General features: G+C 51.9%; 2 protein-coding genes across 11 annotated transcripts in view; one reads left to right on the top strand and one right to left on the bottom strand.

Moving 5' to 3' along the window:
- The window catches only part of SYT3 (synaptotagmin 3), a 35,854-nt gene extending 10,170 nt beyond the window's left edge, over positions 1-25,684 (bottom strand). The window contains exons 1-4 of one of the 6 annotated variants that reach the window (XM_055236001.2): positions 25,554-25,684; positions 5,520-5,657; positions 3,755-5,333; positions 1,283-1,808 (exon numbers count right to left, since the gene is read on the bottom strand). In XM_055236001.2, coding sequence (XP_055091976.1) covers positions 1,283-1,808; positions 3,755-4,214 — 986 coding nt within the window. In that variant the 5' untranslated portion in view covers positions 4,215-5,333; positions 5,520-5,657; positions 25,554-25,684. Of the gene's footprint in view, positions 1-1,282; positions 1,809-3,754; positions 5,334-5,519; positions 5,658-6,280; positions 6,369-25,553 lie in introns of those variants that run through there. The other 5 variants (XM_063615680.1, XM_055236000.1, XM_055236004.1 and 2 more) reach the window with 5 other exon arrangements.
- C13H19orf81 (chromosome 13 C19orf81 homolog) lies at positions 1,713-26,744 on the top strand. Of its 5 annotated transcripts, XM_055236009.1 has the most exons (6): positions 16,352-16,394; positions 17,014-17,081; positions 23,605-23,677; positions 23,781-23,901; positions 25,533-25,672; positions 26,472-26,744. In XM_055236009.1, the coding sequence occupies exons 1-6, from the start codon at positions 16,384-16,386 to the stop codon at positions 26,665-26,667; spliced, it is 609 nt and encodes a 202-aa protein (XP_055091984.1). In that variant the 5' UTR covers positions 16,352-16,383; the 3' UTR covers positions 26,668-26,744. The 5 variants fall into 5 exon arrangements, with proteins under 5 accessions (XP_055091985.1, XP_055091986.1, XP_055091984.1 ...); XM_055236010.1 differs by lacking the exons at positions 16,352-16,394; positions 17,014-17,081 and adding an exon at positions 1,713-1,829; XM_055236011.2 differs by lacking the exons at positions 16,352-16,394; positions 17,014-17,081 and adding an exon at positions 6,435-6,699.
- Positions 26,745-26,753: the final 9 nt, after the last annotated feature.

The following is a 26,753-nucleotide window of genomic DNA, read 5'->3' as shown; positions in this document are numbered from 1 at the left end:
CCTTTCTTTCTTTCTTTCTTTCTTTCTTTCTTTCTTTCTTTCTTTCTTTCTTTCTTTCTTTCTTTCTTTCTCTTTCTTTCTTTCTTTCTTCTTTCTTTCTTTCTTTCTTTCTTTCTTTCTTTCTTTCTTTCTCTCTCTCTTTCTTTCTCTCTCTCTCTTTCTTTCTTTCTTCTTTCTTTTTTTTTGAGATGGAGTCTCACTCTGCTGCCCAGGCTGGAGTACAGTGGTGCAATCTTGGCTCCCGGGTTCGAGAGATTCTCCTATCTCAGCCTCCCGAGTAGCTGGGATTACAGACACACACCACCATGCCTGACTATTTTTTTTTTTTTTTTGTATTTTTAGTAGAGATGGGGTTTCACCATATTGGCCAGGCTGGTCTCGAACTCCTGACCTCAAGTGGTCTGCCCACCTTGGCCTCCCAAAGTGCTGGGATTACAGGCATGAGCCACTGCGCCCAGCCTGAAGTTTTCTTTTTTTCAAACTTATTCTCATGCCTTGGTGACTAAGGCTTGGTGCCCTGGCTGTCCCCTTGGTGTGGGCTGTCCTCACAATGCACTAGGATCTCGTTCTCCTCTTGTCTTTGCCTGGGCCGCTCCTTTCACCTGGAATGCCCAGGTCACAGCCCTGCCTCTTTGCCTTCCTAACTCTCCCTCAGCCTGCGGGTCTCAGCTGAGACAGCTCAACCTCCAGGAAGCTCCCAGCCTTCTCCCAGCTGCGGTTCCCTGAGCCGCTTTCCTGTCTCACCAACCTGGCTACACCAGGACAGCCAGTCTGGGGGCTGCCTCCCCTGCGCTGTGAGTGACAGGAGGGCAGAGTCTGGTGTTTTCCTAACACCCCTCTCAGGCCTAGTTTATATTAGTGCTCAATATACATTTACATGTATATTGAGGAATAATGAACGAAGGAACTCCAGGTCCCACTACCAATCCTGGCTTAGGGAGAAAGGGGGTGAACTGCCTTGTGCCACAGGGGACTTGGGGATCCAACCTCATTCTCCTCTACTTTCCTGTCCTAAGTCCTGCCCCCAGTCTCCTCCCTCTGGACCCAGGAATTCAGGCCCCCAGTCCCCTACTCCTTCTGGTCCAAGGGGTCTAGACCCCACAGCCCCAACCTCCCTCAGATCCAGGATTCTAGGGCCCCAGACTCCTCTTTTCCTAAGATCCAGGAGTCAATACCCCGATTCCCCTCCAAATCCCAAACTCATAAGAGCCATAGATAGGAAAGAGACATAGAGGAGGAGCAGAAGTTCAGAGTGGACCCCCATCCCAGTATCCTCTCTCACCTGGTGGTGGGTGCCAGGCTTGTGACCTGCTGATGTGACTGGGCACTGGGCAAACCCCCACCACTGGGGGGCAGCAGGAGCAACCCCGAGCCTGCTCCCCCCTCAGAGGGCAGCTCAGGGGATGTTTGGCTCGGTTTGACCCCAGCGGCCACTGCTGCTGCTGCAGCCTCTGGATACGAGTCCATGTCCAAGTAGGAGGGCTCAGGGGTGTCAGAACCCCCCAGGCTGCCTGGCTCCAGCAGCTCAGCAAAGGGTGGATGGTGGGCAGCATGGGCATGGTGGTGTGGGCCGCCCAGCAGAGGATGGCCACCCAGGCCAGCCCCCAGGTGGTGCCCGCCGCCGCCTACCAGGCCTGCCAGCCCGACACCAGGGCCTAGGTCTTTGCGCAGGGGGCCACCGCCTACTGCCGAGCCTCCCTTGTCCCGCCAGGGCACCCAGCACAACTTCCAGGACACGAAGAGAGAGACACCCAGAAGGACAATGCCACAGAATGTCACGATGACCGACAGCAGGCTCACGGAGATGTCTGGAGAGAACAAGGACAGAGGTAGGGGTCAGGATGGGGTCACAGTACATCCTCCCTCTGCTGTCCCCAAAGAGTTAACCCTTCATATTTGCCATGCAATTGTCCATGCAATTGCAAGTGCCAGGCACTTTACATGTATTACTTAATTTATGTTCTACAACTCTACAAGGTTAAGTATTGTATTTTTTTTGAGATGGAATCTCTGTTACTCAGGCTGGAGTGCAGTGGCATAATCACAGCTCACTGCACCCTCAAACTCCTGGGCTCAAGCGATCCTCTTACCTCAGCCTCCCAAGAAGCTGGAACTACAGGTATGTGCTATCACACCTGGCTAACTTTTAAATTTTTTTGTAGAGACGAGGTCTTGCTATGTTGCCCAGGCTGGTCTCAAACTCCTGGCCTCAAGCAGTCTTTCCACCTTGACCTCCCAAAGTGCTGTGATTACAGATGTGGCCACTGTGCCCAGCCCAGTAGTTCTATATAACCATTTTAAAGATGAGGAAACTGAGACACAGAGAGATTCAGTGATTTGTTCAAGGTTTTACAAGTACTAAATGACTGTTCTGAGATTTGAATGCAGCAGTCTCTCTCCAGATTTTATTCTCTTAATCACTAGACTTTGCTGCCTCTCTATAATAGAACACCACATGTGAGGTAGCACCAAGGTCCTCCAAAATGCTCAGAGATGGTCAAGGAAGCATGGACCCTGCATGAGACAGTTAGGCAGGGAAGGGTTTAAATCACAGTTGCTGTGTGGCCTTGGGAACATATCTTAACCACTCTGAACCTTACATTTCCCATTTTCCAAGTAGGAAAAATCAGTTCTTCCCTCTTATAGTAGTTTGAAGGAATACAGAAGGTAAATCATATGTGGAAGATAATAACAAACGTATCTTGAGGGGTGATTACATACCAGATAGCTCAGTACTTTATAGAGATCAGGTTATTTAAGCCTGCCAGGCGAGTCAATGATTCCAGCACATCATTGAACCTGAGGGTGGTCGTGGGCACCCCCAGACTACAGTGCTGTACTAGACTATGCAGGATTCAATTCTGCCTCTGCTACCATTGAGCCTCTGGGCAAGTGACTGCTGCTCTCGGCCTTATCCCTCATGACTGTCACCTGGACATCCTGCACATGAGGTGCCAGGCCCTGCCCTGGTGCTCAGCAAGTGTGACTGTGGTTGTGATCACTCAGCACATGTTTCCTCTGGTCACCGTTTCCTCATCCGGACAGTGGCACTCATAATGTTTCCTCATTCCCAGAACCCTGCTGCTTTCTAGCTGTGTGACCTTGGAAAGGTCACTTCACCCTTCTCAGCCTGTTTCCTCTGTTGAAAATGGGGAGCATATGTTCCACAAAGGGTCACTGTGAGTAATCATTGAGATGTGCAAAGGACCTCGCATGCTGCCTGGCCACAGTTGGCGCTCAGTAAGTGAATCCCAGCATTGAATGAACGACCACTATGTGCGCAGCATTGTTCTAAGTGCTTCCCAGGTGTTACATCATTTACGTCTTTCATCTGCTCTATGAAGCATCCCTTTTATTATCCCCATTTTCCAGATGAGGAGACTGAGTCCCAGAAGAAAAGTCACTTACCTACAGCCATGCAGTTATTAATAAAGCGAGGGAGATGGGACTTGAACTCAAACAAGTCAGTCCGACTCAAGAGCCTGAGATTTACACAAGATGCACAGAGATATCTGAAGGGGGCATTTGGTGGTGGTAGTCGGAGGGAGGCCTACAGGGCAAAACTCAAAAAGTGGACCACACAGCTCCTTCTCCTTGGATCAGAGATTTGGGAGAGGGGCAGCAGCAGGCAGGATGGGGGCAAGACTCTACGAGGGACTGACTCCACAAGCAATGGAAAGCTGAGAAGTACTGCTCTGAGTCTCCTGGCCATAGTGCAGGCGGGGGGCTGGCCAAGACAGGCAGGGGTGCTGACCTGCATCCGGACCCCGGGGATAGCCTCGGATTCGGTCATTGAACTCCTGGCACCTGTCGTTGGTGTCAGCATCTCGGACCCGCGCACAGAGGTCCGAGACCAGGATGAGTGCCCGCCGGCAGAGGTCATCCTCGTAGTCTCCTGACATGGTGGCCGTCAGGTCCTGTGCGTGGGAGGGATGGGGCAAGGGTGCAGATGGGAAACAGAATGGGAGTGCAGGGTGGGCAGGTGCAGAGATAAGGGTGGAACGAGACACCGAGCAAAGGAAGGATGGGCAAAGGGGACAGAGATTAGGGGCAGATGGATTAGGGATGGAGATTCGAGGAAGAAGGATAAGGTGACAGGTATTAGGGAGAGATGGACAAGGAAAAGGAATTAGGAGTGGACAGACAAGAGGGCAGAAATTATGGACGGAGATAGTAACAGGGACTGGGTAAGTCAAGGGGACAGAGATGGGCATGAGTGGAGTAGAGGACAGAGAACAGGGACAAATGAACAAGGAGGAAGAGACGGAGAAGGGCAGGGAAGGGGCTAAGAATGAGGATGCACAAATAAAGGGATGGACAGATGAGGAAACAAAGATTAGGGCTGCACAGATGAAGGAACGGGAGTTAAGGATGAGCAGACAAGGTGCCAGCCATTCATCATTCGTTCATTCAACAAACATCCATCCAGCACCAAGTACACCCTACGTGCTGTGCTGGTTGCTGCGAATCCAGCAGAGAACAAGGTCCTGGAGTTCCCTGACCTCCTGGTGTCACAATCCAATGAGAGGAGACACAGAGTAAACAAGCAAACAAAAACACACACACAAACCAGTCACTCTCAGACTGTCTGTGAGAAGCGCTCCACAGGACACAGCTGGAGGATGTGTCACAAAGGAACTCAGAGGGGGGCGGTCAGGGAGGGCTCTCCCAAACCTTAAGGATGACATGGAGCCAGCCACAGGCGGTGGGCAGTGGCGCCAGGGTGGGAAAAGCATTTTAAAGAAAAGCATTTGAGACGGCAGGAGCAGGATGACAGGGGCTTAGGGTAGGAAAGCAGTTGGAGGGTCCAGGGATCAAGGAGGCCAGACTGGGGTAGACGCAGGGAGGGCCAGGAGAGAAGGATGGATGCGGGTAGAGAGATAGGAGGTGGATAGGTATGGTGGGAGCTGGGGGTGAAGAGATGGAGATGCAGAGATGGGGACCAAGTTGAGGGAGGGAGAGATACAGGGAGGGGAGACAGAGATAATGTGAAGGGCAGACTGAGGCTCCGAAGAGATGGAGAGGTGAACAGGCAGGCAGAAGGAAAGTCAGGGATTGAGACTTGGGATGGACAGTGACAAGGAATGAACCGAGGTGTAATTAATTCACGGGGGCTTGAGAGACAAGAGGACGAGAGACGGTGAAGAGGGGCAGGCAGGAGTGTGGGCAGAAATATCTTTGAAAGAGAAATGGTCGAATGGGAGGATGAATGGGTGGGCAAGGACAGTAGATGATGGCTAGAGATCGCAGATAGACAAAAGGAGAGAGGAGGGCTGGGCAGACAGACATGGGTTCATAAGGGAAGGTTCAATGAGCACATAAATGAGAGGAGGCTAGGAAGGAGAGGTGGATGTGGGGAGAGGGGGAATTAGTGACACATGGCTCGGAGCCAGGCATCAAGATGGGTTGAAGGGGATGCAGGGGAATTAGGAACAGACAGACCAGGGCTCACAGATGGACAGGTGTCGTGGGGGTGCTGCAGAAGGCCAGGACTCCAAGACAGGCATGGTCACACTCACCTGCGCTTATCTCTGCCGTGTCCTGGGTGGCAGCCGAGGCGGCGGCGGGCGGCAGCCCATGGGGGTTCTAGGGCGGACAAGGGGCTGTGGACCCGTTCCCACGCGCCGGGTAATGAGAGGGGATGTCTGATCTAGGGGCTGAGGCCGGGAGAAAAAGCTCAGCTTAACAGTCGCATCTTGCCCTACTCGAGCCAGCTGCCTGACCCCAGGCGACCCACTGGGAGCCCGGCCACCCCCTCCCACCTCTGGGCCCCCAGCTCCCGTTAAGGGTTTAGAGACTACAATTCCCGGCAGGTCTCGCGCTCGCGCTGCTGCGGCTTCATAGACCCGGCGCTGCAGGGTCTGCTGGGAGTTGAAGTCCTTAATGCCTCTCCGGGCTGCAGAGAGGATGGGATTTTTTTTTTAAGGTTTGGGGGGGTTAAGATGCTGGGGTCCCAAGACGCTGCAGGGGAGGGGAACGATGTCCGGGACTTCGAAAAGCCACGGAGCCTTAAGTCCTTAGGGGTCACGGAATGGGGAAACGATCCCCCCGCGCTGGGGATCGGTGGGCGAGGGGTGGGGTACACCCAGGTGTTTCGGGACCCTCTTCCAGGGCCACGTGCCCCTCCCCCGGGGTGGTCAGAGAGCGCTGCCGCGCTCCCACTCCCCGGTACGAGATCCACGCGCTTCTGCATCTACCCCACCCCCATGCGCCGGGGCCGACCCCCGGGATTTGGCTGGGGCTGGGGCTGTGGCAGGAGGAGGGGGAAGAGCGGACTCACCCGGAGCCGCCACTGCCGCCGCCGCCGCCGCAGCCCCGCGCGCCCGCCGCGGTGCTGGCTCGGCTCCTCCCCTCGCCACTGTCGCAGGTCCGCGGCTCCTCCCCCTGCACCCCCTCCTTCCCCTACTCCGAACCCGCGGCAAGAAAGCCGAAATCACTTGGCCTCAGCAAAGAAGCAGGGAGATTGCCCGGGACCAAGGCAGCAAAGACCCAGTGTGTTTCCACAATGGGGAGCCAGAGATCTAGGATCGTGACGTGCTGCTTCTCCAGGGTCCGGGGACCCAGTTCTCCGCCCCGCTATCTCACAGAGGTAGAAGTCCGGGGACCCCAGGCCCCACTTCCCAGGAACCCAGGACTTCAGGCCCTCCAACCTGAGCCACTCTGAAGGCCGGTGGTGGGAGCGGAAGCTGAGACTCAAAGGTACAGTGCCACAGCCAGGATAGAGGTACTAGCAGGACCTGGGTTTGAATCCCACCTGGGCCAACTCCTGCCTGTGTGCGCCTCTTGCTCTGAGGCCCCGTTTCCTCATCAGCAAAATACACACCATAAACTTATTTCCTAAGGGATCCACAGTTTGAAAAACCAGTCAGTGTAGACAAAACATTGGTACCAACTAGGTACTTAATGAATATTTCTCAAAAGCAGTGAGTAACAGTTTCTGGTATATTAATAGCAGTTAATGGCAATTGTCACTTCCTACAAGTGGTGAAGTGCTAAGTGCTTTGAAAGCGTTTTCTCATTTAATTTTCACTTGGGTGCAATTATGACATTCCCATTTCACAGAGGAGAGAACTGAGGCCCATGGAGGTTAAATCCCTCGGGTAAGGTCTAGATCAGGGGCGTCCAATCTTTCGGCTTCCCTGGGCTGCATTGTTGTCTTGGGCTACACACAAAATACACTAACAGTAACAATAGCTGATGAGAAAAAAAAATCACAAAAAAATCTCATAATGTTTTAAGAAAGTTTAAAAATTTGTGTTGTGCCGCATTCAAAGCTGTCCTGGGCTACATGTGGGCCTCAGGCCATGGGTTGGACAAGCTTGATCTAGATCTACATAGCCTGGAGAGGTGGCTCGGAGGCCCCCTCAGTGCTCTCAATCAGTGACATCCAAATAAATACAACCTCTAAGTAAAAATCAAAGGCTGGGCTGACACCTGTAAATCCCAACACTTTGGGAGGCCAAAGTGGGAGGATCGTTTGAAGCCAGGAGTTTGAGACTATCCTGGACAACATAGTGAGACTCCATCTCTACAAAACAAAAAAAACAAAAAACCAAAACAAAACCAAACTAGTGGGTGTGGTGGCACGCACCTGTAGTCCCACCTACGCAGGAGGCTGAGGTGGGAGGATTGCTGGAGCCCAGGATTTTTTTTTTTTTTTTTTTTTTTTTGAGACGGAGTCTTGCTCTGTCCCCAGGCTGGAGTGCAGTGGCGCGATCTCGGCTCGCTGAAAGCTCCGCCTCCTGGGTTCACTCCATTCTCCTGCCTCAGCCTCCTGAGTAGCTGGGACTACAGGTGCCTGCCACCGTGCCCGGCTAATTTTTTTTGTATTTTTAGTAGAGACGGGGTTTCGCCGTGGTCTCGATCTCCTGACCTTGTGATCCACCAGCCTCGGCCTCCCAAAGTGCTGGGATTACAGACGTGAGCCACCGCGTCCGGCCTAGCCCAGGATTTTGAAGCTGCAGTGAGCTATGATTGCACCATTGCACTCCATTCAGCCTGGAGAACAAAGCAAGACCCCAACTCACGAATAAATAGCCAGGTGCAGTGGCTCATGCCTGTAATCTTAGCACTTTGGGAGGCCAAGTGGGCAGATCACGTGAGCTCAGGAGTTCAAGACCAGCTTGGGCAACATGGCAAAACCCTGTCTCTATAAAAAATACAAAAATTAGCTGGGTGTGGTGACACATGCCTGTAGTCCTAGATACTTGGGGGGCTGAGGCAGGAGGATCACTTGAACATGGAAGGTGAAGGTTGCAGTCAGTGAGCCAAGATTGTGCCACTGGGCTCCAGCCTGGGCGACAGAGTGAGACCCTGTCTCAAAAATAAATATAAATATGAATAAATAAATAAATATTTAGAGCAAGAAATAAAAATGTCAAAATAAATAAGTAAATAAAAGTAAAAATTGCTTGCTGCTTCTGCAAATAAAACTTTGAGCAAGCATCCTGGGCCCTCCCTCTAATTAGATTACACCCTACCCCTATTGCTGCCTATGTGTACATTTTGCAGCCATTATCCTACCACAGAACCCCCAGAAATGCCTCCCAGGTTTGCCTAGAGTCTCTTCCTTGTGGCTTCTTGCATCCCCCCAGATGGATGTGCGTTTACACCCAGGGAAGCATGTGCGGGTGTAAACCTACAGACCACGAGTGCAGGTCCCGATGCTGACTCCCACAGCCCGACCCTTGAACCCTGCTGGGCCTGCCCAGGGTCCACAGGTTGCCCTGTTCCACAGGGAGAGACACGCAGTGATGCACACACTCAAGAGATGGGCACACAGATGGGCTTGCCAGGCTGCCATGACACGTTTCCAAAGAGATGCTAGGATTCCGAGGCTGCCCAGGCATTGAGAGGCAGCCGTAGTGCACTGGTTTTCTGTGTGACTTTGTGGGCAGAGCACTGGGATTCAAATCCCAGCTCTGCTCCCCTCTCTATGCAACCTCAGAGGGGTTACTTATATTCTCCATGCCTCAGTGTCCTTCTCTGTAAGTGCAGATAATAATACTTTAAAAAAATCATACTCTGGCTGGGTGTGGTGGCTCATGCCTGTAATCCCAGCCCTTTGGGAGGCCGAAGCTGGCAGATCACCTGAGGTCGGGAGTTTGAGACCAGCCTGACCAACATGGAGAAACCCCGTCTCTACTAAAAATACAAAAATTAGCCGGACGTGGTGGCACATGCCTGTAATCTCAGCTACTTAGGAGGCTGAAGCAGGAGAATCACTTGAATCCAGAAGGCAGAGGTTGCAGTGAACCAAGATCATGCCATTGCACTCCAGCCTGGGCAACAAGAGTGAAACTCTGTCTCAAAAAAAAAAGAAAGAAAGAAAGAAGAAAGAAATAAAGAAAGAAAAAGAAAGAAAGAAAGAAAGAAAGGAAGGAAGAAAGAAAGAAAGAAAGAATCATATTCTATCTCATTGGGTTATTTTGAGGGTTAAATTAAATTCATGGAAGGTGCTTAGGAAAAATGGCTAGTGTTTAGTGTTGTCATAAATAAAAATTAAATGCATTTGCTCATTTAAACTTTAGCTGGACTTGACAAGTGAGGAAATTGAGGCTCAGCAAGGGAAGTGCTCTGCCCAAGATCACACGTCTGGAAAGTGTGAGTGGAGATGAAAAACTGTATGGGTCTGGACCAGGTGCAGCGGCTCACACCTGTAATCCCAGCACTTTGGGAGGCCAAAGGCGAGAGGATCCTTTGAGCTCAGGAGTCGAGACTTGCCTGGACAACATAGTGAGACCTCATCTTTACCAAAAATACAAAATTAAGCCGGGCATGGTGGCACACACCTGTAGTCCCACCTGCTTGGGGGGAGGCTGAGGTGGGAGGATTGCTTGAGCCCCAGAAGTCGAGGCTGTGGGGAAATGGAGGCTGCCCAGAGTCCCATCCTTGTGCCTTCTTGCATCCCCCCAGATGGATGTGCATTTACATCCAGGCTGGAGTGCAGTGAGCCATGATTGTGCCACTGCACTCCAGCCTGGATGTCAGAGTGAGACCTTGTCTCAAAAAACAAAAAGAAAACACAAAAAACGGAGTGGATCTGAATCCAGAGCCCTTGCCTTTAGCCACCATGCTGTTTGCATCTAGGACCCATTTGAGGACTTGCATGCTACTGCTGCTAGGAGTATAGAACAATATGAAGGGCACCAGACAGGGAGCCAGGAGACAGAGATAGAATCGTTCATATTCATTCAACTCAATTCATGCAGTCATTTGAGAAATACTTTCTGAGCACCTAATGTGTGCCAGGCATTTTTTGTTTGTTTGCTTGTTTGTTTTTTGAGACGGAGTCTCGCTCTGTCGCCCAGGCTGGAGTGCAATGGCGCGATCTCGGCTCACTGCAAGCTCCGCCTCCTGGGTTCACGCCATTCTCCTGCCTCAGCCTCTCCGAGTAGCTGGGACTACAGGTGCCCGCCACCACGCCCGGCTAATTTTTTTGTATTTTTAGTAGAGACGGGGTTTCACCGTGGTCTCGATCTCCTGACCTCGTGATCGACCTGCCTCGGCCTCCCAAAGTGCTGGGATCACAAGCGTGAGCCACTGCGCCTGGCCGCCAGGCATTTATTTTAGGCAGCAGGGATTCATCTGGGAAGAAAATAGACTAAAATTCCAGGGTTGGAAGAGCTCATGGTCTAGTGGAAGAGACAGAAAATAATCAAATAACTACACATACTAGGATCCTCATACTAGGATCAATGCTAGGAAGGAACATCCATTGTGCTATGTGTTTGAGAGAGGTCAGGGAAGTTCCTGAGCAAGTGACTTTTCAGTTGAGCTCAGAAGGATGAGTAGGCATAAGCCAGGTGGTGAAGATGAGAGAAGAGAGGGGAAATGCTCCAGGGAGAAGGGACAGCTCACGTAAGACCTGGGGGCAGGGGGGAGTTTGGCACCTTGGGGACTGTCAAGCACACAAGCTCCGTAGGAGTGGCACTTTGTTTTGTTCATAGCTGTGTCCCAGCTGCCTGGCACAGTACCTGGCACATGGTAGGCACTCAATACATATTGGTTGGTTGAATAAATGAATGAACATGTGAATGGATAAGTGGAGGAATGTATGAATCTATGATATATTGATGGATGGGTGCATGACTGGATAGATGCTGGAAGGATAGATGAAGGGATGGATGGATAGGTGGATGAGTGAATGGGTGGATGGATAAGATGGATGTTGGAGGAATAGATGAAGGAATGGACAGATGAAAGAGTGGATGGTTGGGTGCATACATGGATGATTGGATGGATAGATGAAGAGTTAGAGTGGGGATGGATAGATGGATACTGCAGAAATAGATGAAGGGATGGATGAGTGAATGGCTGGATGGATAGAGGATAGACAGATTGGTGGATAGATGGATGGATGTTGGAGGAATACATGAAGGGATGGATGAGTGGATGGTTGGATGGGATGGATGGAAGCTGCAGAAATAGATGAAGGGATGAATGAGTAAGTGGTTGAATGGATAGAAGATGGATGGATTGGTGGATGGATGGACGGATGTTGGAGAAATAGATGAAGGAATGGATAGATGAGTGGATGACAGGATGGATGGATGGATGCTGCAGGAATAAATAAAGGGATGGATGAGTGGAGGGTTGGGTGGATGGATAGATGATTGGATGGGTAGATGGAGAATTAGATAAAGGATGGATGGATTTTGGAGAAATAGATGAAGGGAGGGATGAGTGGATGGCTAGGTGGAGGGATGGATGATTGAATGGATGATTGGATAGATGAAGAGTTAGAGGATGGATGGGTGGATGTTGGAGAAATAGATGAAGGGATGGATGGATGGATGACGGATTGAATGAGTTTTCACAAATACCTACAGATTCACACACAAATGTGCCTGGAGGTAGATGCAGATACACTCAGAGGCATGCACACATGTGTGTAAACACAGACTCACTTGTTCTCCTGGTGCTCCCCCTGGAGAGAGCAAACACTGAGAACGGGGAGGTGGGGAGACACACCTTTTGGCCAGGGCTATGGCCATCCCTGCCACCACTGCAGCGCTGAGAGTATTTCTGGAATTGGAGGAAAATGCTGATTCAGGGATGTGTGTTTTACACTGGGCATCAGGCCAGGAAGTGGGACAGGGATGGCCCAGAGAGATGGATTGAGTGGCAGAGGGAAGTCGGTCAGGGTAAGGCAGTGAGACAGGCAAGGAAATAGAGAGGTGGAGACACAGAGAAGCAGAGAGATGGGGAAATAGGCAAAGTGATGGAGGCAGAGACAGAGACATAGAGAGAAAGGGAAGGAAAGAGAGATGGAGACACAGAAACAGAAATGGGGAAATAGAATGATGGAGACAGAGACAGATGTACAGAGAGAAAGACAGGGAGAGAAAGATGGAGATACAGAGACATACAGAAATCTATAGAGATGCAGACAGTGAGAGACAGAGATATAGGAATACAGAAACATGTGATACAGGAATTCAAATTCAGACACACACTGTAGTCCCAGCACTTTGGGAGGCTGAAGCGGGCAGATAGCTTGAGCTCAAGGGTTCAAGATCAACCTGGACAACATGGTGAAATTTCAGCTTTACCAAAAAAATACAAAAATTAGCCAGGCGTGGTGTGTGCGCCTGTAGTCCCGCCTACTTGGAAGGCTGAGGCAGGAAGATCGCTTGAGCCTAGAAGGTTGACACTGCAGTGAGCTATGACTGTACCACTGCACTCCAGCCTGGGCCCTTGTCTCAAAAAAAAACCCCCACAAAACCCAAACCCCCACAAAAATCAAATGCAGACACACAGAGAGATGAGGTAGGGTTCCAGAGACAGGTAGAGAGAAGGGAAGAAAGATAAAGACACAGAGAGCAATGGAGGCACAGACAGATGGAGACATAGAGTCCCAAATCCCAGAAGGAAGAAGAGAGACACAGAGGAGCAGAGAGAGATGCAGAGGAGGCGAGACAAAGACATCCAGCCAAAGCTAGATGCAGAGTCAGAGGACTGGAAAGGAAATTACCTCCTTTTGGGTGCCTCCTTGGTGCCTGGCTCCGATTTGGGGGTGCTGCTGTACCTTGCCTCATTTAAGCACCAACAGCCCTTGAAGGTAGCATTGAGGAAGGCAACAGATAAGGAAGATGAGGCTCAGAGAGGGGAAGACATTTGCCTGACATTGCACAGCCTGGGAGCAGCATTTGATGCTGGTCTGTTTGATGCCAGAGCCCATGTTCTCTTCTTCAACCTACGTTGGCTCGTGAAGACCAAGAGGGACAGGGCAGATGGGGTTAGGGGGCTACTGAGTGTGGGTCACAGAAATAGAGGGAAATAATCATGTATTCATTCAACTCACGTGTCCTGAACTTCCAGAAGGCTGGCCCCTGTGGGGTGATGCCGGAGAGCCAGAGATGAGTCAGGAAACAAATTTCTGAGCAAGAAAGATGGGGTGGGGGGCAGTGTTCAGAGGTCTGGAGAAGGAGCAGATAAAAAAACAGGCAGAGGGAGGAGACAGAAAACACAACTGGTAAGATGAGTCAGAGAGGACTTCCTGGAGGTGAGGGCACCTGAGATTCTTATTAAAAGATGAGGGCATTTGGGGATATGGGGAAAGGTTGGAGGAGCATTCCAGGCAGAAGACACAGTGTATGGAAAGAGTGGAGACAGAAATAAGGTGGGATGGTGTGGGAGTGATTGTTTGTTTGTTTGTTTGTTTGTTTGTGTCAGAGTCTCGCTCTGTTGCCCAGGCTAGAGTGCAGTCGTGCGATCTCAGCTCACTGCAAGCTCCGCCTCCCGGGTTCACGCCATTCTCCTGCCTCAGCCTCCCAAGTAGCTGGGACTACAGGCGCCCCCCAACACACCTGGCTAATTTTTTGTATTTTCAGTAGAGACGGGGTTTCACCGTGTTAGCCAGAATGGTCTCGATCTCCTGACCTCATGATCCGCCCATCTTGGCCTCCCAAAGTGCTGGGATTACAGGCGTGAGCCACCGCGCCTGGCTGCGGGAGGGATTATTTATATAAAATAATTAATAAAAGGTAGCTGGAGAATGTTTGAAGGGGTGAGGTTGGGAGAGGGAGGTGAGGCTAGCTCATGCAGCTCTTTCAGTCCAGGTGAGGGGCTGAAAGTTTGTCCAAGGCACTGGGGAGCCCTGGGAGGGCCGTGAGCAGGGCAGGGGCAGGTCAGTTCTGGGCACAGAAGGACCCCTCTGGAGCCCCACTTGTGGGGACAGGAATGAGGGCAAGAGAATGGAGGATGGAGCGGCCAGGAGGCTGGGCCAGGTGTGGTGGCTCACACCTGTAATCCCAGCACTTTGGAAGGCTGAGGTGGGAGGATCGCTTGAGCCCCAGAGTTTGAGACCAGCTTGGGCAACACGGTGAGACTCCATCTTAAAAAAAAAAATAGCTAGGCGTAGTGGTGTGGGCCTGTGGTCCCCATTACTCGGGAGACTGAGGTGGGAGGATTGCTTGAGCCTGGGAGGTCAAGGCTGTTATCATACTGCTGCACTCCAGCCTGGGGGACACAGTGAGACCCTGTCTCAAAAACAAACAAACAAAAAAGGAGGCTGGGGCAAGGGTCCCAGCAGGAGAGGACAAGATCTGAGTGGCTGCTAGAGCTATGGGAGTAGAGAGGAGAGGAAGGAGCAGAGAGAGGTGAGAGGCAAAAGGAATAGAACTTGGAGACAGATAGGCCGTGAGGGTCAGGTGTGCCTGTGGTCAAGGCAATCAAAAATGTCATCCATCCTGCTGAGATAAAATTGCTAGCTGGAAATGGAAGACAGCTTGACGGGAGAGAAACAGATGTGAAGATGCCAGGAGGGGGTCAGGGCCCCCAGAACTGAGTAAGACTATTTCAATCTGGACTGTTTTAATTGCTAATAACGGAAACGCAAATCAAATTGACCTAAGCATAAAAGGAACTTTATGGTGGATGAGGGCTTCAGGCATTGCTGGATCCAGGTGTTCCAATCATCTCCAGGAATCCAACTGTATCTTTGGGCTGTGCTTCCTTTGTGTTGTCTTTGCCCTCAGGCAAGTTATCTCCCTGCATGGTGATGTGGTAGCCCCCGGAGCTCCAACCCTGGCTCTGACCAGCTCCAAAACCACAGGGGAAAAATCCTGTTTTCTAACAGGTCCAGCAAAAGTCCAAAGGTTGACTTTGTAGCCTAGATTGATTCTTAAGCTCGCCACTGAACAAATCACTGAGGAAATCAAGGTGCCACTACCTAGAATGGATACTTAGTAAGCAGGAACAACGGACAGTCCAGAGACCATCTGGATGTGGAGAGAGAGGAAGAGAAAGAGACACAAGTAACAGAGACAAAGACTGCAAGGACAGACAAAATAAATAAGCAAAGGTCCAGCTTCCTCTCCCACAATTCCTGCTGAGAGCTCTGCAGACCCAGAGAAAGGGATGCTGAACAGGCACCTACATGGTTAGACCCCTTCTCTCTAGCATGAGAGGCCTCAGGAAACCCCAGACCCAGAAGTCCAGGCCCCCATCCTCTCCTCCCTCAGACCCAGGAGTCCAGGCCCCCATCCTCTCCTCCCTAAGACCCAGGAGTCCAGGCCCCCATCCTCTCCTCCCTAAGACCCAGAAGTCCAGGCCCCCATCCTCTCCTCCCTCAGACCCAGGAGTCCAGGCCCCCATCCTCTCCTCCCTAAGACCCAGGAGTCCAGGCCCCCATCCTCTCCTCCCTAAGACCCAGGAGTCCAGGCCCCAGCCCCTCCTCCCTCAGACCCAGGAGCCCAGGTCCCAGATCCTCCTCCCCCAGACCCAGGTGTCCAGGCCCCCAGGCCCTTCTCCCTCAGACCCAGGAGTCCAGGCCCCAGCCCCTCCTCCCTCAGACCCAGGAGCCCAGGTCCCAGATCCTCCTCCCCCAGACCCAGGTGTCCAGGCCCCCAGGCCCTTCTCCCTCAGACCCAGGAGTTCAGACCCGAGGCCCTCCTCCCTCAGACCCAGGAGTCCAGGCCCCCAGCCCCTCCTCCCTCAGACCCAGGAGTCCAGGCCCCCAGCCCCTCCTCCCTCAGACCCAGGAGTCCAGGCCCCCAGCCCCTCCTCCCTCACACCCAGGTGTCCAGAACTCTAGTCCCTCCTCCCTCAGACACAGGAGTCCAGGTCCCCAGTCCCCTCCTCCCTCAGCCCCAGGTGTCCAGGCCCCAGACCCTCCACCCTCAGACCCAGGTGTCCAGGCCCCAGGCCCTCCTCCCCCAGGCCCAGGTGTCCAGGCCCCAGACCCTCCTCCCTCAGACCCAGGTGTCCAGGTCCCAGGCCCTCCTCCCTCAGACCCAGGAGTCCAGGCCCCCACCCCTCCCCCTCCCTCTGGAGGCACCATGGCAACCAGGCCCCCTGCCCAGCATCCCCTCCCCCCTAGAGAACCCAGTTTCTGTTGGAATCTCGCCTGTTTCTAACCAGTTCCTGGCTGGGGCAGGGATGAGCAGAGGGCAAGTGGGAACAGAAAGGGGATGACAGAGGGGAGGGGGGCTCAAGGGGGCAATGGAGGCAGCTAGGAGAGGATAGAGATGGGGCAAGGAGACTGGTGAGAGGTGGGAAGATAGAGAGAGGGTGACGGGGTTAGGGAGAGGCAGAAAACAATGAAGACAAGGAGGGACGGGGGCCTGGGGAGATGCCGGGGAAACTGATGGAGACTGAAGAGATGGAGCCCAGGAGAGAAGGAGGGAGGAGGAGGGCAGAGAAATCAAGCAAAAGAGTGGTGGAGACGTGGGGACAGAGGGGAGGAGGCAGGGGTGCAGAGAGATGGGGAGAGAATGAGGAAGGGAGGTGGAGAGAGAAGGGTGGGGAAAGGGACTCTAGGAGACAGAGAGAGATAGGAGGGAAAACAGGGAAATGGGAAAGAAGGGATTGGGGCACACAGGGAGTCCCTGAGGTCAGGGGAACCCAGATCTCCGCGTGGTCTCAGCCTTCCAGTTCCTCTGTAATTCTACCCCGGGGCTTCAAAGAGGAGATAGAGGAGGCAGGGGTGGGGAGAAGGAGCTGGGGCGGGTGGCCCAGTCAGAGCCTCTCTTGCCACCTTCCTGAGACATCCCTCACCCACCTTCCCAGGATGCAGCCAGAGGTGGAGCCCGTGTGCTCCCCTGCCATGGGCAGCCCCACCATGCACAGGAAGGCAGGTACTGAGCTGTGTCTTTGGGGAAGGGGTGGACTTCCTCCATCCAGGCAGTGTGTAGTAGCCCTGGCTCACAGTGTGGCCTTAAGCGAGTCACTGGCACTCCAAAGTGAAAGCCATCCCTAACATTCCTGGATTCACCAGATTCCTGGAGAGCGGCCCCCTTGGACCTCAAACTACATTTCCCACAAGCCTCTGCAGTTCCTTGGCCAATGCCCTGGACTCAGAACTACATTTCCCATGAGCCTCTGGGGCCTAAGCAACGCCTCTGAGGCCATTCTTCTCCTAGGTAACCTCACTGTCTTGTCTCCCATCCTGAGCTCAGCATCTTCCCCCAAAGCTGCTCTCCTCCTTCCTGGTTTCCATTTTCAAATGGCTCCACCGCCAACCCAGTCACTGGTGCCATCCTTCCACCTCCCACAATTCCCTCCCACAGCCCATCAGACCCCATCTTCCTGCCCTCTGACTCTCCCTTCCCCATTCCTTCCTCTCTGTCCCCGCAGCCCTGTCCCAGGTCTCATCCTCTTCCATGTGGACCCTCTCCTCACCTCCTCCCTGGTCCCCAGTTTCTCTCCTCCTGCCTGTCCCTCCATGGCTCCAGAGAGGTCTCTCTGACTTCCAGCAGTGACCCTGGCTGTCCCTTGCTCATAACACTTCCTAGCTTCCTGTCACCTCTAGGACAGAGTCCCAAAGCTCCAGCCTGGCTTTTGAGGCCCTGTGTGGTCTGACCCCTGCTGACAACTTCAGGCTCCTAGCCCAGCACTTCCTGCTAGCACTCTGCGCTGTAGCACAGCTCATGCAGTTACACTCATTCAACATTTATGGAGTAGTATCTCAATGAGGATGCATGTAACTGCAGGTAATAGAAAACCAAACTCAGGACTGGGTGTCGTGGCTCACGCCTATAATCCCAGCACTTTGGAGGCCGAGGTGAGTGGATCACCTGAGGTCAGGAGTTCGAGGCCAGCCTGCCCAACATGGTGAAACCCCATCTCTAAAAATACAAAAATTAGCCGGGTGTGGTGCTGGGTGCCTGTAATCCCAGCTACTAGGGAGGCTGAGGCAGGAGAATCGATTGAACCCAGGAGGCAGAGGCTGCAGCGAGCCAAGATTGCGCCACTGCACTCCAGCCGGGGTGATGGAGGGAGACTCTGTCTCAAAAAAACAAAACAAACAAACAAAAACACCCAAAAACAAAACTCACTGCAGCCTTGAGCTCCTGGCTCAAGTGATCCTCCCACCTCAGCCTTCGAGGCAGAACAAATGCCCTGAAGGCAAAACAGACGTTGTTTCTCTGCCTTTAGGTCTCTTTTAGTGCTTTTGAAGGCATCTTTCTTTTGGAGACCCCACGATGCACTATCTCTAGCCTAGACTGAGGCACCCACGTGACATGTAATTTATATGTAGCTCCAGAGAAGTCAAGTGGAGTTGAGTCGACCAGTTGGCTAGTTTTGTTGATCAACGTTTGTTCATTTCGATTTTGCTGTTTTCTTTGCAGCGTTGTGGAACCAATAACATTTTTTAGTTGATCAGGTTGCAAACTTCAGCATAGGCCATTAGAAAGCCCCTGGGCCCCAAGCATTTTGCCTGTAGTGCCTAATGGATGAAACGGCCTGGCTTGTTCTCATGCTGGGAGAGGAGACATGAAACACGCCATCTCACAGATCATTCATAGCCTCCAATGGCAATAAGCGCTCTTTAGTCTTGGGGCTCAAGGGAATTCTGGGAAGTTCTTGAAGGTGACTCTCTTCTCTTTTGCTCAAAAACCTTGGCCCATGCTAGGCCCTTCGTGTGAAACATCCTTCTCTCTGTCACCTCTTTATTTGGTAAATGCCTTCTTATTCTTTAGATCTCACTGTGGGCAACACCTCCTCTAGGGAGCCTTCCCTGATTGCCCCTAGACTGGGAGACTGGGCTTTCCCTCCACCTCGTAACACTCTCATTGAAACACACATTGCCCTTTATCTGCGAGTTCTGAAAGGGCAGAGGTGTGTCTCATTCATCTCTTGGTCCCCAGCATCCTCCAAGGCACGCAGGGGTCCTCTGAGATGCCTGTTAAAAAAATTTAACCAGCTACTTGGGAGGCTGAGACAAGAAGATCCCTTAAGCCCAGGAGTTCCTGGCTGCAGTGAGCTATGGTTGCACCATGGCCCTCCAGCCTGGGCAACAGAGCGAGACTCTGTCACCAAAGTGGGGGGGAAGCTTGAAATTGTTGCATTTACTCAATTTTTCAATAAGTACTTATTTTTAAGTTTATTCTTTTGTTAATTTAATTACACATATACATTTAAATGAATATATTAAAATCACTGTTGTAACTAGAAATAGTTCTTATTTCTAATGTCATATTTCATGAGAAATTATTGTATTCACATTTTTTCACATGCATCTTTGATGCTGCTAGAGTTACTTTTTGATTCATTTAACACTTTTACAAGGCTATTTTTAAAAATTAATTTATTGTTTTGAGACAGGGACTCACTTTGTAGCCTAGGTTGGTGTGAACTGACACCATCATAGCTCACTGCAGCCTCGAAATCCTGGGATCAAGCGATCCCCCTGCCTCAGCCTCCCAAAGTGCTGGGATTATAGGTGTGAACCACCATGCCCGGCCTCTAATTATTTTTGAATATCATCTCATATCTAGTACATATTTAAATTTCCGTAATTATCTCAAAATTGTATTTTTTTATACCTGGCTTGTTTAAATTAGGGCCCAAACAAAGTGCACACATTTCAGGCTTTATTCAATAAATACTAAGGACAACTATAAGCCTGGCACTTTGCTAGATGCTGGGGACAAAAAGACAAGTCCCTGCCCTCACATTGCTCAGAAGACTTAGGGAAGACAGAGTGTAATTAGGGAATCATAGAAATAAAGGTAAAATTGCAACTACTGTGAGTACAAACATACTGTGCTATGAGGAATGGCATCAGTGGACCCTCAGGGAGACTTGATTAGTCAAATGAGGGGGAAGAGAGATCCACGCAGAGTTACAGCATTAGCCAAGATCCTGCAGCAGGAGGGGTCAGAGAGAGTCCAAGTCGCAGAAAAACAGCGTTTCTGGACCGCAGCAGGTGAAAAGGACGATTGTGCTTGATCAGGTTTAAGACATTAACAGGGTCTGATCATGTGTGGTCTTATGGTCACTGGAAGGACTTTGGATTTTATTCATCCCAAAGACGATGAAAAGTCCTGGGAGGGTTTTAAGGAAGGGGGACATAGGGTCAGACCTACAATTCAAAATTCTACCTTGCTGGGGTAACTGGAGAGGGAGAGGAGTTAGGAGATTAGATGAGAGTGAGGTGAGAGGAAGCCACCTGGGGAGATTGAGAACACGCTCACTGGATCCAGATGCTTACATTTTTATCCTTAGTCTATCATTTTGTGCTGTGTGACTTTGGGCAAGTCACTTAACCTCTCTGTGCTTCTGTTTCATCATGTGTTAAACAACACTACCTCAGAAGATTGTTGTGAGGATGCAATGGAAAGTATTTTATTCTATTCTGTTTTATTTTATTTTGGCACTAGGTTCTTGCTTTGTCACCCAGGATGCAGTGCAGTGGCATGATCCCGGCTCACTGCAACCTCTGCCTCCTGGGTTCAAGCAATTCTCCTGCCTCGGCCTCCGGAGTAGCTGAGACTACAGGTGTGCGCTACCATGCCCGCCTACTTTTTTGTATTTTTAGTAGAGACGGGATCTCACCATGCTGGCCAGGCTGGTCTCGAACTCCTGAGCTCAGTCAATCTGCCCACTTTGGCCTCCCAAAGTGCTGGGATTACAGGCATGAGCTATCGTGCCTGGCCACAATGGAAAGTATTTTTAAAAGTGTTTGGCATATAAAAGGGACAGTAAGCACGTAGTTATATTGTTAAGTGGACAGACTTGAGGAGGGGATGGCTGCGTTTGAGGGATGGAGGGAGGCCGGTATGGCTGGAAGAAAATAATGAGGGTAGGTATTTCTGGAAGGGGATCCTGTGAAAATGTAGATTTGAATCCAGTAGGTCTGGGGGTGGGCCCTGGAGTAAGTGTCTACCGCATGTGTGTGTGTGAGTGTGCAAGAGAGCCTGCTGTGAAACATATGCCAGCATACCACTGACTATAGTTAAACTAAGTTGAATGTGTTGACTTATTGTAATGAGAGAGACAGCACACACACACACACACACGGGTTGTCTCAGTAGAAGGCTGTTAGCAAGGACTTGTTGCAAGAGCTGGGCTGTGTCAGGTGACTTTGGGGAGGGATCATGGGAGTGGGGCTTTGCTCTGGATGGGAGGCTGATGGAAGCACAGGCAAGCCCGTGACTGGGACTCTTCATCTTATCGGGAACCAGGAGGGGTAGATGGAGCTAATGCTGGGCTTAATGAAAAAGCAGCCGTCAGCTCTGAGCCGGGAGGGGGGGATTTTGGTTAGTTTTGTGGTTTGGACAATGTTCATGTTTTGTTGTGTTGAGACATGATTCAGGAGTGGTCTTGTTTTTGCCTCAGTCCGTCACAGTCACAGAGTGGCCTTCCTTGATGTTGGTGTTATGGGAAATGTTTTATGTTCGGCAGGAGAGCACCGGGGCCTGGCTGTCAGGGTCTGCTTTACTCTCTTTCAGCAGCTATAACAAAGACACCCCAAAACACAACATCATAAAGAAGACAGAACTGTATTTCTTTTCTTTTCTCCCTTGCTCCCTTCCTCTCTTTCTCCTTCTTCCCTCCCTCCTTCTCTCTTTTCTCTCTCTCTGTCTCTGTTTTTGAGATGGAGTCTCGCTCTGTCGCCCAGGCTGGAGTGCAGTGGCGCAATCTCAGCTCACTGCAACCTCTGCCTCCTGGGTTCAAGTGATTCTTCTGCCTCAGCCTACTGAGTAGCTAGGACCACAGGTACACACCAACACACCCAGCTAATTTTTGTATTTTTAGTAGAGATGGGGTTTCACCGTATTGGCCAGGTTGGTCTCGAACTCCTGACCTCGTGGCCTGCCAGCTTCAGCCTCCCAAAGTGCTGGGATTACAGGTGTGAGCCACCGCACCTGGCTTGCTCGCTCCCTTCCTTCCTTCCTTCCTTCCTTCCTTCCTTCCTTCCTTCCTTCCTTCCTTCCTTCCTTCCTTTTCTCTTTCTGTCTCTCTTTCTCTGTCACCCAGGCTGAAGTGCATTGGTACAATCATGGCTCACTGCAACCTCTAACTCCTGGCCTCAAGCAATCCTCCCACCGTAGCCTCCTCAGTAGCTGAGACTACAGGCACACAACATCATGCCCAGATAATTAAAAAAAAATTTTTTTTTTTTTTTTTTGTGTGTAGAGATCGGGTGTTGCTATGTTATCTGCCTCAGCTGGTCAAGAACCAGAAGTGTATTTCTCTCTTGTGTAATGAAAGGCGGGGTTGGTGGGACATCTTGGCTTGGTGAGAAGATTTAGAGATGAGTCCCTCCCATATTGTTGCTTGCCATATCCGAACATGGTGGAAGCTGGGCTACTGCTAATCCACATTCCAGCCCAAGAGAAAGGGCAAAGAGTCCAAGAAAAGCAGTAATCTTTTAAGTGAATGACTCCAGAGTTACACCTCTCACTCCAGCTAACACTTCATTGGTGACAGCTTGGTCACATGGCCACACTTAGCTGCAAGGGAGTCCGGGAACTGTTGTCTCCAGCTGGGAAGCCATGTGCTGGGTAAAACTCTAGGACTGTAGGGGAAGGGGAAAATGGAATACATGGAACAACTAGCACTTGGCCATAAGAGACAGACCAGTTAGCTGATGGTGGGGTGGTCAAAAAGGATCCAAATTTGAGAACTGTTGTCAGTCAAGTTCCAATCAGGAGACTGATTCTGAGAGTGTTGGAAAAACTGAAAACTGGCCGGGCATGGTGGCTCACACCTGTAATCCCAGCATTTTGGGAGGACGAAGCGGGAGGATCACAAGGTCAGGGGATTGAGATCATCCTGGCTAACACAGTGAAACCCCGTCTCTACTAAAAATACAAAAATTAGCTGGGCGTGGTGGTGGGCGCCTATAGTCCCAGCTACACGGGAGGCTGAGGCAGGAGAATGCTGTGAACCCAGGAGGCGGAGCTTGCAGTGAGCCAAGATGGCGCCACTGCACTCCAACCTGGGTGACAGAACAAGACTCCGTCTCAAAACAAAAAAAAACAAAACAAAAACTGAAAACTGGATTCAAGTGTTGTTACTGAAGTGATACTGCCACAGTGAACAAGTAAGTCTTGGGTGACTAGAAGAGGAAGCAAAAAGAAGGAAGTTCCTCCTGCTTCCTCCTGCCTTGCAGGCTCCCACTGGCGCCCCGTTAGGCAGAGCCTAATAGGAACCCAGCTGGTGAAGGAGAAATGGGGTTAGTAGAGTCTCAACCCAGGCATCACAGAGCCAGTGTCGTGGGGTGGAGTTTGGAGCTAACAGACAGTAACTCAATATCTGGTGTACAAGCTATTCTGGGTGTGGCATGGGCAAGCAACTGGTGATGGCCATTTAAGCAGAATCACAGCAAGGAGGGCTCAGGGCAGCTGACACTGGGTTCTGTGTCCTCAGGAGCCCTCCTTATGGACCTGGAGACCCCAGAGGAGATGCAGGCTCGGAGCCTGGGCAGGCCCATCAAATCCTCGTGAGTTGTCCCTGGCCCACATGACCTCTATCCTCCGCTTCCCCAAATGTGATGGCAGCGAACCCTGACCTCAGAGGTCCCTGCCTGTTCGCGCTCTCCCTAGAAAGCAGTACCTGCGGCAGGTCATTGCAGACTACAAGGCACTGGACCGAGAACTCCCGTGCATCCGGAAGTTCCCCACACCACCAGCTGTCCAGCCCCTCTGCCTCTGCATGGAGACCTTGGTAAGTGGACCTGGGCCCTTATTTTCTGTACAGTTTTGGTGGGGTGGTGGGAAGGGCACAGGCTGAGAAGCAGTGTGGCCAGAGTTTAAATTCAGGCTCTTGGCTTACAAGCTGTGGGCTTGGCACCAGGGCAGTTTGCTGAAAACTGATTGTGAATTTGTCAAAGGGTCAGTCATGAAATCTACTGCTCATGTCAGAGGGGAGACCAACGGGCAAAGAAAGGGGAGGCTGAGGGGGGCAGGGAGGGAGGACAAAAGGAGTCCTACTAATCCACTTCTGTAAAGTTTACAAATATAACAAAAATTCAAGAAAAAGCCCATGTGTGTCGGGTGCGGTGGCTCATGCCTGTAATCCCATCACTTTGGGAGGCCGAGGTGGGTGGATCACCTGAGGTCAGGAGTTTGAGACTAGCCTGGCTAACATGGTGAAACCCCGTCTCTATTAAAAATACAAACATTAGGCAGGCATGGTGGCAGGCGGCTGTAATCCCAGCTACTGGGGAGGCTGAGGCAGGAGAATCGCTTGAACCTGGGAGATGGAGGTTGCAGTGAGCCGAGATCGTGCCACTGCACTCCAGCCTGGGTGACAGAGTGAGACTCTGTTGAAAAAAAAAGGGAAGGGAAGGGAAGAGGAGGGGAGGGGAGGGGAGGGGAGGGGAGGGGAGGGGAGGGGAGGGGAGAGGGAAAGAAAGAGCTCATGTTTTTGACAGATTCAGCAAACTGGTCATCCCTGCCTTGAATCAGAAGAGGTATATATTAGGGTCCCAGGCACTCAATAATTGAGAAGAGCTGATGTCAATGGATGCTTACTGTGTGCCAGGCACAGGCCTCCAAGGTACACTCTCAGCTAATCCGTGTGACTCTCCACCCTGCATACAGGGATTGCTGTCCTCGTTTTAGGGATCAGTCTCCACCCCATCACTCCACTTCTTTGTGGCTTTGAGCAAGGGACTGTCCAGCCTCCCCTCTCACCCCAGTCAAGGAATGCCTTTCTGGAAGTGACATCATTTTTCAGTGAAATCATGAAAATTTTCATTTCATTTTAGTTCCTCAGCTATTTTATGTGTTATGACAACTGTTATCACCCGTCACATGCTAATCACGTGCTGCAAATGTGTTTAGTGATCAGTACGTTTCTGAATGTTAAATAGATTGACAAGACATCAAAACCCCTATGACCCTTATCTTTTGACTACTGAACATTCTTAAAATGCTAATACGAATATAAAAGGAAAGGTGTGTAACTTAAATCCTGGCAGATATCTTCAAGAGCTTTCAGCGCATCCATTGCAAATTGCTGGGAAAGTTTTTGGTAGATTCGTAAAGTTGGCTAAGTTGGTGAATCATTCAGCCAACTGTTCATTGACTTTTGGGCAAATCGGCTTGGTGAGAATTGATTTTTTTGGAGAATGACCTAGAGTGACGGTAGATGCTTTCCCATCTGAGAGATAATCTGTCGTCTCCTTTGACAATAGCGACAGTACCCTGGGATTAAGAGCGATCCTTGCCCCTCAAATGCCACCTGGAACTAACTCTGTGGCAGGTTCTGCAGGTGGGGTCTAGGGTGGTGACTTCTGAACCCAAAATGAACCAGGAGGTCACGGGCTGAGGTTCTCTCTCCGACACCCGCAGCCCGAGGAGGATTTTACCCACCTGGAGGTGCTGCAAGCGCTGGAGGCCCAGTTACCGGGGGCCATGGAGAGCGGGCGCGTGAGCAGCATCCGCTTTGAGAACATGAACGTCATCTGTGGGACTGCTGGCCGCCGGAACCGGTGAGTAAGCGGCGGGGGCGGGGCCTGGAGCGAGGGGGAGGGGCGGGGCCCGGGGCGACCGGGTAAGAGCGTGGTTGGTTTTAAAGCGCTGAGGGACGTGGCCAAGAGTGAAAGCATGAAGGGGCGGGGCCCGGAGCGACTAGATAAGAGCGTGGTTGGTGTAAGGGCGCTGAGGGGCGGGCCCCGGAGCCACTAGATAAGAGCGTGGTTGGTGTAAGGGCGTTGTGAGGCGAAGAGACAGTGGAGTGACAGCGTGGGGGGCGGGGCCAGGAGGGACTAGCTAAGAGCAAGATTGGCGCAGAGCCACTGAGGGGCGGGGCCAAGAGTGAGCGCGGTTGGAGGTAGGGTCCGGCGCGATCAGAGAGAAGGAGGGATCTGGAGTGAGCAGGGGCCCGCGTTTGAGTGACCCAGTAGTGACCGGGATAGGGGTCTGAGCCTGGAAAGGCAGCTGTGAAGGGGTGGAAGGGACTGAGCACATAGTAGGTGTGGCGCCAGGGGTGATAGGGTGGGGACAGGCCTGGAGTGCCTAGGGTAGAGCGGAGCCTGCAGTCGCCAGTGGAGGGTCAGGCCTTGGAGCAGTTTGAGATGGAGCCTCGACAGACAGGGATCAGGACGCAGAACCAGAGCGTAAGGAGCCTAGAGCGACCCAGGCGAGAGGGCAGGGCTGGAGGGGAGTTTAGGGACGGAGCGACGGTCCGCCTGTAAACAACTCCAGGGACCAGGCAGGGACTCTTCGACGATCAAAGCCGGGGCTGAAACGACCTGCGAGTTCCTTTTCCGTCCCCACCCCCCGTTGCAGGTGGCTCATTGCGGCCACGGACTTCCAGACGCGCTCACGCTTGCTGCGCTCCGGGCTCAGTCCCCGCGGGCTTGCGCACCAGCTAGTGCGCCACGACGACCTCCTGCTGGGCGACTACCGCCTGCACCTGCGCCGCTCCCTGGTCCGGCGGCGCATGCTCGAGGCCCTGGGGGCGGAGCCTAACGACGAGGCCTGACGCCCGGGCCGGCCCCGACAGCGCTTGCGCACCGCCCCGCGGGCTGGGACCACCCACCCGGAGCCCCGGAGGATAGGGGGCGTTGC

This window comes from Symphalangus syndactylus, chromosome 13, assembly GCF_028878055.3.
Source record: "Symphalangus syndactylus isolate Jambi chromosome 13, NHGRI_mSymSyn1-v2.1_pri, whole genome shotgun sequence".
NCBI classification, from domain to species: Eukaryota; Metazoa; Chordata; class Mammalia; order Primates; family Hylobatidae; genus Symphalangus; species Symphalangus syndactylus.
Note: the sequence above shows the minus strand (reverse complement) of the source record. Positions and strands in the feature narration are given on the sequence as shown.

Bases quoted from the DNA above. Each gene is read 5' to 3' on its own strand.
- C13H19orf81 (XM_055236009.1), top strand. The intron at 17,082-23,604 runs GTACTGAGCTGT...CTGTGTCCTCAG, and splicing joins CACCATGCACAGGAAGGCAG to GAGCCCTCCTTATGGACCTG. The intron at 23,902-25,532 runs GTAAGTGGACCT...CGACACCCGCAG, and splicing joins GCCTCTGCATGGAGACCTTG to CCCGAGGAGGATTTTACCCA.